At 40.5% G+C, this 10,382-nt stretch overlaps 1 protein-coding gene across 5 annotated transcripts in view; it reads right to left on the bottom strand.

The window, feature by feature from the left end:
• Window positions 1-6,128: 6,128 nt before the first annotated feature.
• Window positions 6,129-10,382, bottom strand: part of PRRG1 (proline rich and Gla domain 1) — a 30,869-nt gene continuing 26,615 nt past the window's right edge. For all 5 annotated transcript variants that reach the window (XM_085585655.1, XM_077781663.2, XM_085585663.1 and 2 more), the window contains exon 4: window positions 6,129-9,874. In XM_085585655.1, the coding sequence (XP_085441781.1) occupies window positions 9,356-9,874 (519 nt within the window). In that variant the 3' untranslated portion in view covers window positions 6,129-9,355. The remainder of the gene's footprint in view (window positions 9,875-10,382) is intronic.

The following is a 10,382-nucleotide window of genomic DNA, read 5'->3' as shown; positions in this document are numbered from 1 at the left end:
TTATTCTTTGAGGCCATCACAAAAATGTTTTTTGTTTTTTCACTATGAAACAGATGGCATAAATGTGCCCTGCGACTTTATTGCTATGTTACAATTTCACCGTGTCATGCTCAAAGCAGTGGGTTCATTCAGTCCACAATAAAACCTCCATTCTGCTGAATTCACATAAAATGGCAGCTGAAAAAGTTTCAAGTTGGCAAATCAATATTTCATTATTTGTCTCATACAGGTTTATTAGCAATAGAAACCAAAGCTCAACAACAGATAAAAGCTTGAAACGGTTACTTGGAAAAATGTAATGAGAATGGACTTGTGCACAACCACTGCATTTTTAATCTTTTTGGTTTTTCGTATGACTTTTTCAATATGATGAGATTAGACAAAATTGCTCAATTCTTTTCTTTGTAATGCTGGTCAAACTAGTGGCTGAAAGAATCTTTCTCAAGGTTGTACACAAGTGAAAGAAAACATACAAGTTTATCTTGGCACGAGGGTGAATAAAAAAAGAGTCTGATCTGTGAAGAGGTGTTCTGAAGAGTGCTCAGTTCAAGAGAAACATGACTAAAGGGAAGAAACCTGAAATACAGCAGGATTTAACTCCTTACAGTCCTTCATCAGTGCTTTTCAAGCACAGCAAGAGTCAGCTGTTCAACACATGTAATGGTTTACAGCCAGAGGCAGCTACAGGAACTTGCTACTCTCCCCTTGGAGGGATTCCCATAGGCAGGGAGGGTGGAGTTGATACACGAATACAGAAACATTCATAGGAATCCACTCCCTTGATTTCTTAAGGTGAATACAGCAGGCCAAACTCAATTGTTACTGACAGAGGCTTAAAAGGGAAATGACAAGAAAAATACTGCAAATCCCTTGGCTCTAGGGGACACTTTATCTGCATAACCTGTAGAGATAACCTTATTCACACCACCAAGGGAGCAGAGAGGTGACCTAAAAAGATCCTAAGGAATGAAAACACCTATTAGGTGAGACAATCACTGCAAGGTTGCTGGGATAACCTCAGCATTCCTGCACGACTCCCTCCACACCAAGCAGCCTCTGATTAACCCTCTCTGGAAGTTGGCTCTTTCACACAGATTCCACCAGTGCCTGCACTGGCCGATCCAGTTTAGCAGACCCATATCTCTGGTTGCTCTGGTTCTGTGTGTCTGGTTCAATATCCCCATTTTCATCTGCCTGCTGTGGATTTGCTGTGTATCTGGATACCAACCACAGCACCAAGGCAGAACAGAGAAGCACGTGTTAATTTGATCCAAATGAACTTGTTAATTTGATCCAAATAAACCTATAAAGAGTTATACCTACATACCTTTATATGCCTATAAAGGTATCAGAGACACGTGTACATGAGCAAAACCAAGGGCTTTGGAGGACTTTTAAACAACTACGACAAAAGTAATTACTTCAGTTGAACTGACCTCTTCCTTTTCTTTTTCTCTATTTTTTTTTTAAGGAAAAATACTAGACTATTATTTAATTGCACCACTTTCTTCAGTTTTGGCCTTAAAAGACACCTTTTAACATTTCTGAGTGCCCTTCGAATAATTCGATTTGCAAAATTCACCCTAGTTAATTTGCAAAATTAACTAACTCACCTGCCTGCAGTTTCAATAACAAAGTGAAGAACACAATTTCTATCAGGCACTGGACAGTGACGGCGGGAACACTCCCAAGGTACCTTCACAGGATTTATTTAAATTGCCTTCAAAGCCATGTAAAAAACCTGCAGCTTTTAGAACTTGCCCCAAAGAAATTAAAATTAAGGCCATGCAAGTAAGAGAGACAGAGGCACGACCTGGAAAACTTCTGTTGCTCACCCAGCCTCCTTTGCAGCACAAATGCAGCTAAGGAGCTGCTGGGATATGGCACATGGCACATCTCCATCAGTGCTGGGCACCTCCAGGAGTGGGGAAAGGCAGCACCTCCATCTCAGAGTGCTGGCCAGACTGAGGCAACACAGCAGCTGTGCTGGGGACAGTGTCCTCCCACCTGAGGAGGTCCTGGGAAAGCAGAGGAAGGTGCCATGAGGACGTGGGGGAATGCAGGTTAGCCTCTTCCAGGAGCTGTGACATCTCGTGGGAGAGAAGCATTTGTTCACTTCCAACAACAGCAATCTCTTTTAAAAGAAAGGATTATCATAAATGATGATGACTATGAGCAAGTTACTCATTTGTCATCATCACCAGCAGTGCCAGATGAAACAGGCTGCACCTGGCTCTGAAATCCCATGTCAGACAACAAAATGAACTCCACGGGCCTCCAGCCTTTGCAAGCCCCGGCACACCGGAGCTCTGGGAAGGGCAGGCCAAGGGAAGTGGATGCTTTGGGGATGTGGGGCAGCACCACTCAGCTGCCTGGGGGGGATTTTGCACACCCCAAAAGAGGACTCTGGGAAAAGGCCTTACACCTTTGTTGTGACTTTGGAGAACCCTTTTCAACACAAAATGGGTACAAAATGTGGTGCAAGGTGTACTGGTGAAGTGAGATGACTTAGCCTCATCAGGATAAACACAGCAATCTGTTAATCTCTGGACAAATGAGCAACGTGGGATGATCTTTTTTCAGTCACGTTGCTAGGAGACATCACCATAGTCAATCATAAAACCATCAACTGCTGCTACTCAGGAATTCTTTTAATAAACACTTCTATACTGAAGAGTAATTCAGTGAAGCTAAAATTGCATATGGGACCATGCCAGTTTTGACAAAAACAAGCAACAAAACCTACACTGGTGAAGATTTCTCAGGTTTCAGATGAAATTTGAGATCCATAAATTGTAACACCAAGGTTAGTGTCACCAGCATACAAAAAATCAAGAGAACAGCTCAAACCCACATCCTATGATATCCTATAATAGAAATATACTGGTCTTATTTCCAACGATCCATAAGAAGTTAGTAAGTAAATTAAGTCTATGTTAAGTAGTTTAAATTCACTATACCCAGGGATCTGCATATAGTAGAAAGAATTAGAAAGGATTTTGAAGCTTGAGAAAGATAAAGACTGCAAGCTTAGTTTAATATTCAGAGCAGCCTAATGCCCTGCAATGGAGGCAACACAAGTTCAAGTCCTTGCTCCAGGGCTGTGGGTGAAGGTCAGGGTGAGAGCCAGCCTTCCTCAGGGGCTGCGGGTTTGCTGACAGCTTGGCATTGGGATCAGGATTTTGTGAACAATTTTCAGGAAGTCAATGCAGGGTTATGCAGAACAGTAATGCTGAAATCTGAAAGCAATGTGCAGAGCAGAAACACCCTTTTTAAAACATTCCTGCTGATGGAGGAGATGGTACTCTTTGCATGGAGTCAAGCTGCCTGTGTGGAAAGGCTGGAAGGTAATGAGGGCAGAAGCACAATTAGGCGAGAAAAGGGAAACTAATCTACAAGTAACACTTCATAAGGCTGAAAAAAATGATTGAACAGCAAATAACGTTAGAAATTATTTTCAAAGCTGCATTTCTTCTAGCGAATCTGCACAATAAAAACATCAACTGTTAGGCACTTTGCTAAAGGAACATGTGAAAGATTTTAGGGGGAGCATAAAAGGGAGATATCATTATTCAGCACTTCCATTAAACAAAATGCAAAAACTAGCAAGCTAAGAGGAAAAACCCCAACTCACCCAGAAAGAGAAAAATGAAAAAAAAAATATATAACTTTTAATGATTACATGTATATTTCACTTTCACCCATCTGTAAGGAAAAAGCTATGGTTAGAATACAACCATGATCAGAAAAGCAGATACAACAAAAGCATAACAAAAAGAATAAAAATAGTAATTCTAATAGTAAATGGCAATAAATTACTTGTGCTGAGAGAGTTTAGGGGCACTGGCTGGGGAAAATGTTTGAGCTGGTCCCAACACTCTTGCTTTTCTTTGACAGGACCATTTTTCACAGAAAGTTCTGGTGAGAAATGCTGCCTGCAGTGGTTTTAATCTTGGAAACAACCCACATGAGGTGGCTGCATTCAGACTGGTAGTGAAAAGGCCACAGGTGATAACAGACTGTGCCTCCCTGTGTGTTACAGCAGGGTGACACCTGCCTCTGGTCCCACACGCTGTTCATCCCCTCAGCTCTTTGTCCAGCACTGAAATACTGCCTGGTCTGGCTGTGAGCAGAGCAGCAAGGTCAGGGGGGAAAGCAGGGAAGCCTGGGTCCCAGAGCCACCCGTGTGCAGATGTGTGTCACCAAACAAACAACTCAGAGTCCCTGAGCACAGCCAAGAGCGGCTGCTGGGCCACCGCCAGCGGCAAGAGCTGAGTGAGAAAATAAATAAAGAAAAATCAAATTGGGAGCCTCTGACCCATGGAATTGATCCAGGGTCTGTTGTGTGGGAAAACACATCCCACACCACAGGCAAGGCCAGGGAGACAATCTGGTACAGATTACTCCTTATGCAGAGATTTCATTGCTGGCAATATCAAAATGAATTTTTTATATGCTTGTTTCCTTCTTGCTTTAAGCTCCCCAGCTAACTCTGGGAGCCACACAGTTATGTACAATGCTTCCAAGTGGAGAAGGAAACAGCAGAGCACACTGAAAATTGTCATTTTGATTCTTAGGCTTTGCTTCTAAAGGGGAAAACAGCACAGCAGTGTGTCTTTACTGCAGGATACAGAGAGAGGACAGGCGAAGAGGACACAGATCTGATATTACAGCAAACATCTGCACAGATATAAATGGTAAGCAAGTCCTGTATAATATATGTGCTGGACATATCTGTATCTATCTACATATCTAGATAGATAGATATGGTCAATATAGCATAAGCAATACCCTTCCTGCACTGACTTGTTACTTAGCACTCAATAACTCACTGCCAAATGAAAAATACAATTACTGAGATACCCCTGCAGAAGAAAAGTGTACTTCAACTTTCTGGCAAATTCAAAGTTCAATGACCCTGTAGCAAATCAATCAAATGTGCGTGCAGCAAGCCATGAAAAAGTACAGATGTCACCTCAGTGCTTTCAGCTGAACATGTTTTTTCTTCTTTTTAAAAATCAGCAAGTGGCACTAGGAGACATTTACAAAGCTCACATTATGCAGAAAATAAGAAGAAATAGATCAGTGTGATTTAGAGCAGCACAGCACAGCATTCTGGGCTCGAGAAACAATAAATAATGAGCATTCATCACTGGTAACCTGTACAACGATCTGATTTTTATAGAAACTGAGATCCATGACACCAGTTCAGCACCGTATCCCCCCCCTCCCCCGTTCCCACAGCTGGAAGCCAGGCCTGCAGGGGCCTGAGCCAGGGCACACAGCCCGAGCTGATGGGTGTGTGGCAGGACACGAATGTGTGTGTGCACAGCAAACCCCACCTAAGCCAGGGCAGCCTGGGGAGTCACTGCCCTTTGCTGCTTCTTGGCCCTTTTGTTACGAGCAGCACAAAACTGCACTGGAGCACACAGCTCTGGGACACAAACCTCGCCCCGGGCTTCTCCAGCCTCTCCCCAGAGCCTGCCCTGGTCACTCTATCCTGAGCAGGGAGGGATGACATCCACTTCGTGTGGCCTGGAATGGAGACCTTCCGTTTCCAGCAGGGATCATTACACAAGGTTGGGTTTGGTTTTGTTCTCTGTTAATTCATCATTCCTAGAGCTGACATGACATGTTGTAACCACTTTCAAGTGGCTAAAGGGAACTTTGAAATTGAGTCCTCCAACTTCAACATTTTTTGCTATTTCCTTTCCCTCAGCCTGTGACTTCCTTAGCTATGGCTACAATAAATCACAGAATATTCTGAGTTGGAAGGGACCAAGAAGAATCATCAAGTCCAACTTAGAAGTGAACAGCCCATACAGGGATTGAACCACAACCTTGGTGTTATTAACACTAGACTCTACACAAATGAGCTCAACTCAGTGTTGAATGCTTTTTTAAAAAATAGGTAATAATACAAATTCCAAACTCTGATAAAAATTGGGCCCGAATTTTAAATCAATAGAATTGCCTACTCACATACAAAATTATAATTGTATTTTATATCATCAAAGCAACTGATCCATGAAAATGATTAAATCCACATAACAATGGATATTAAAAGACCACTTAAATACACAAAGTTAATACTCACTGTAGTTGTGTAAAATTAATATTTTAAAACATTAGAGGCATCTTAAAATTGTTTATTTAGCATATTGAAAAACAAATGTTACAAAAAATTTTCTTTAAACATAGGCAAAAATGTTTAAATAGGATAATTTAATGTAAACCAAACCCCTTTAAAATATACAATACTGTAATCAGAGGTTATTTACATCCAGTGAAGAGAGAGCAACCTTCACTAATGTTAATATAATCAAAGCAAATCATTGATTTCCATAATTTCTTAAAACAGTGCCACCTTTAAGTTAGTTTTAAATCATTTCAGTCCCAATACAAGATGAAATTCAATATTACATTCAGAAGTGGGAAAGGCAGTATCCTGACTATTCATGTCATCAGTCAAGACAGCACTGCATTCAGAGTTGCAAAACCCTAGAGAGGTACAACCATAAATTTATATTTATTGCATCACAATGCAATTACAGGACAGGTAAAACAAATTAAAAAAAAAAAAGCTATAAAAAACCCCAGTAAAAATAAAATTTTATTTTTCAATCAGGTTAGAAAAGCCAACCACAAAACTAAGCTAATTTCTTTTCCTACATTTCACAAAACAGAACAAACAATTTGTAAGTTGACACTATTCCAACATGGAGAAAACTGTTCATGTTTTAGAGGAAATGCATTTGCACAACTGTCCCACACAGGTTTTGTTTAAATATTAAATTTATTCACCAAGACATAAATTTATAGCCCACAATGGCTTTCATACTCATATACTCATGGAAAAGGCATTGTCCAATTAATTTAACTCATAGATCACTAAGTTTTTGGTTATGACTTTTTTTTGGAATGGCAAGCATCAATTTTGGATTGCACATAAAAGTATCTACAGGACACAATAAAGTAGGATAAAGTAACATACTCAACTTAGGAGCCAGAAAGAAACTCTTCAAAAGTGGTAGTGGAACACAGAGTAAAAAAAAACACAGAAAAAAGGGAAAAGCCAGCTCATCTCTAAGCTACTAAAGCAGACTGCCATGTTCAGGGATCATGGCAGCTGCTTAACAACCTAATGCAACATGGGTGATGTCCATGCATTTCCTACAGAAAAGTTCTATATCCTGACCAGGAAGTTACTGCTAAAACTCCTGTCTGTGCTGGCAGGCACAGGAGGTGCCAATATGGCACAGACTCTGAAGCACCAGCTCTTTCTGAGGTGGTTCCTGCATGCTGGATGAGGCACTTTGTTCTGCTGAATCTGCCTAAAGCAGTTTATTTATTAACTCTTGCTTGGTTTGAAAGGAGCTTTAACTTCCACAAGTGGCAATTTAGGATTCACAAGAGCTAAAACCACTTCAAAAGAAAAGGCCTGACAGTCCACAAACAAAACCCAGGCAATTTTTACTACAAGTGTCCAAAATATACTGTACTTACCTACTTATCTTAATATATCTATTATATATAATGAATATAAATACAAATTATAGTTTTGACAATGGAGTCAGGAGTTTGGCCAGGAGTTCATCACGAATACAACTTGCCTTAGCAGCTGAAGATTCCCAGCAGGCAAGAAAGGCAACATTTTGCCAAAAATGAGAACTCCTAACTGTACTTGTCAGTAGGTTAGATCATATTCTTATCAAAATGTGCATTTACACACCCTTCTATAACCATCCATTTCCCTCCAGGCTCCCTCCCCCAGAAATCCTTTGGGAACAGTTGGGCTAAGTCCCCATGAGAAGGACATTAAGAGCAATTTCAAACACATGGCACTGGCATTTCATCTGGAGTGTTTGAAATAAGACAGTTTGGGTTTCTGTTGTAAGAAAGCCAACATAACATAATTTAGTCCTTCAGGGCTCAACACATTTCAACTGGTGTTAATTGATTAGTAGAACACAGAAGAGTACTAAGCTAATGCCACGCTACTTGGTGTGGGAGAAAGAAAACTGAAACTTAATACTCAGAAATTAAACAGAGCACTTAACTTTTAAATCAACCTGTAATAGAAGAATCACCACACTAGAATTTGTACCACCTAAACCAAGTGGATGAAATTCTGTACAAGCCTGTACGTAACTTGCATCCATCTCTTCAGCCTCAAAAGGTCACTCCACACTAATGCTTGGGGTTATGCCTGCATGTTCTTAGAATTCCTTGTTGGAATGGATAAGCAGTAAATTTGGTTGTTGTTGAAAAAAGATATTTATATTATCTGCAAAGAATTTCCACATGCACCAGTACAAGGTGCACACAAGGTACATGTCAGTAGGCAAGGGAGTATCAGAACTTGAGGAAGGGAATTTATAGCTGGCATAACCTTGAGGAAGGTTTCAATATTTGGGGAAAAAAGGAAGTCATGGACACTGATTTTCTTCCCTTTTTCTCCCTTTAGAAAGGAAAGTAATGCCTTTGGGTATATGTGCTTATAGATTACATCCTGGTCCCAGTAAAAATCACAGTAGGAAGTCCATGATGAGGATTTTATCCGCTCTTGAGTACTTCACTATTACTGTTGCATGAACCTTCAAGTTCTGAAGTTAACATGCACACTTTTCACTTCTAGAATATAAAAGTAAAACCAGATTGGAAAACAGGAAAGGCAGAACACAGACAAAAACTTACACCATTAAATTCACCAATTAGTGTCTTGAATTGTCAGCTTCTAAGCATTTACAGAATTTTGAGCTGTAATAGCAAAAGCTTTAAGAATACATCTCTCCTGCTAGGACTGTGGAATTATTGCTGTTACACCAGCATTCTCTACACGAGATCCTGGTTTGAACACAAAGGCTCCCAGCCTCCTGAGGGCCAGGAGAGGATGCAGCATGTAACAAAAATCAAAGTGAGAAAAAGGAACAAACCAGACAAGAGGCAATACTGCAAAATCAGTTCCCTCTAGTGTAAATAACTATTAACATGTTGTTTAAAGATTCCCTATTGCAGGGAATGCTGGCAGTCTGAAGTAAGAAAGGTGAGGGGGATCCCACAAATCTTGTGGGGAATGTGGACAGTGTCTGGAAAAAAACAAGTGATATCCTTCAAAACAGAGGTACTTTTGAGAAGTATGACAGAGCACCACATCTGTATCTGCACTACAGATTCCTTATCTTTTAAGACATTCGATAGGGGGAAAAAAAAAATCCCAAACCCAAAGAATGAGTGAATCTAAAAAAGGTGAAATTCATCGTATACAAGTCCATTAAATTACAGAAATGCATAAGCCAAGATAAAGTGCTACAAAATGATTAATGATTTTTAAAAGGTCCATGGCACTCTTGCTTTACTTAGTACTGGTGACGATGGGGGTTAGTGCAATGGCACTGGCTGAACTGGAATTCACAATGTCTTCGTACTGTGGGGGTGGATCTAAATGCTGTTCAGCTTCGTTTCTTCTCACACTGATTTCCCCAGTGGCTTCCTCATAGGAAGGAGGAGGATCACAGTTTGAGAGCCTTGTGGATATTGAGTCTGACCGTGCATCCGAGTAGCTCAGACCTCCTGGGGAGAGCCCACTGACCTCATCCATTTCCTCCTGCGGGGAATGAACAATGCTGAGCGGCGGCGGGAGGGGCCCTCTGCCATCAGCACCATCACCCAGCGCTCCGTGGGCTCCCCTGTGCATGTACACCGACTGCCTGCGCATTTTCTTTTTAAACAGGCATCTCCAGATGACAAAAATGACAATGAGGATAATAAAAAGGCCAATGATTAATGGAAATGCAAGGTAAAATGAATACCAGCTATGTCCTGTGTTACTTTCTCCCTGGAGTCCATTTTTGTAGACTTTCCAGAACTCCTTCTAGAAGAGCAAGACACAACATGTCAGAAACTATAACACAATTAATAAAAAACAAGCACTGTAAGCAAGTTGTTTTAAAGAATGAGGACAAAAAAAGGCATTTCAAATACTGATGATTAAAATAAGAACTGGCATGGATAAGCACACACAAACTTTCATTTTTTCTTCTTATATTATTAGTGATAAAAAAGGGATTTAATTTGCAAACAAACTCCCCATCACTTTTAACATTCTTATGTCTGCACTCAATGTTTATAAACATGCAGCAGAGACAGGACTAAGTGATAATACACTCAGAAAAGAAAAAAAACCCAACCACAAAACAAACTAGGAAAAAATTATCTCAAAAGCCCCTGCCTAATCAGCATGTACATTAGCCATCCAGTGGATCAAAATCTGTCAGCACCACTCAAGACATAAGTTTAGGGTTTGTTTGTTTTAAAATTGAAATAATACACTAGCTCACAGTGACAGACCATTTTGACTGTACTGTACACAACTATGCTGT

Source organism: Lonchura striata, chromosome 1, assembly GCF_050655825.1.
Source record: "Lonchura striata isolate lonStrDom1 chromosome 1, ASM5065582v1, whole genome shotgun sequence".
NCBI lineage: Eukaryota > Metazoa > Chordata > Aves > Passeriformes > Estrildidae > Lonchura > Lonchura striata.
Note: the sequence above shows the minus strand (reverse complement) of the source record. Positions and strands in the feature narration are given on the sequence as shown.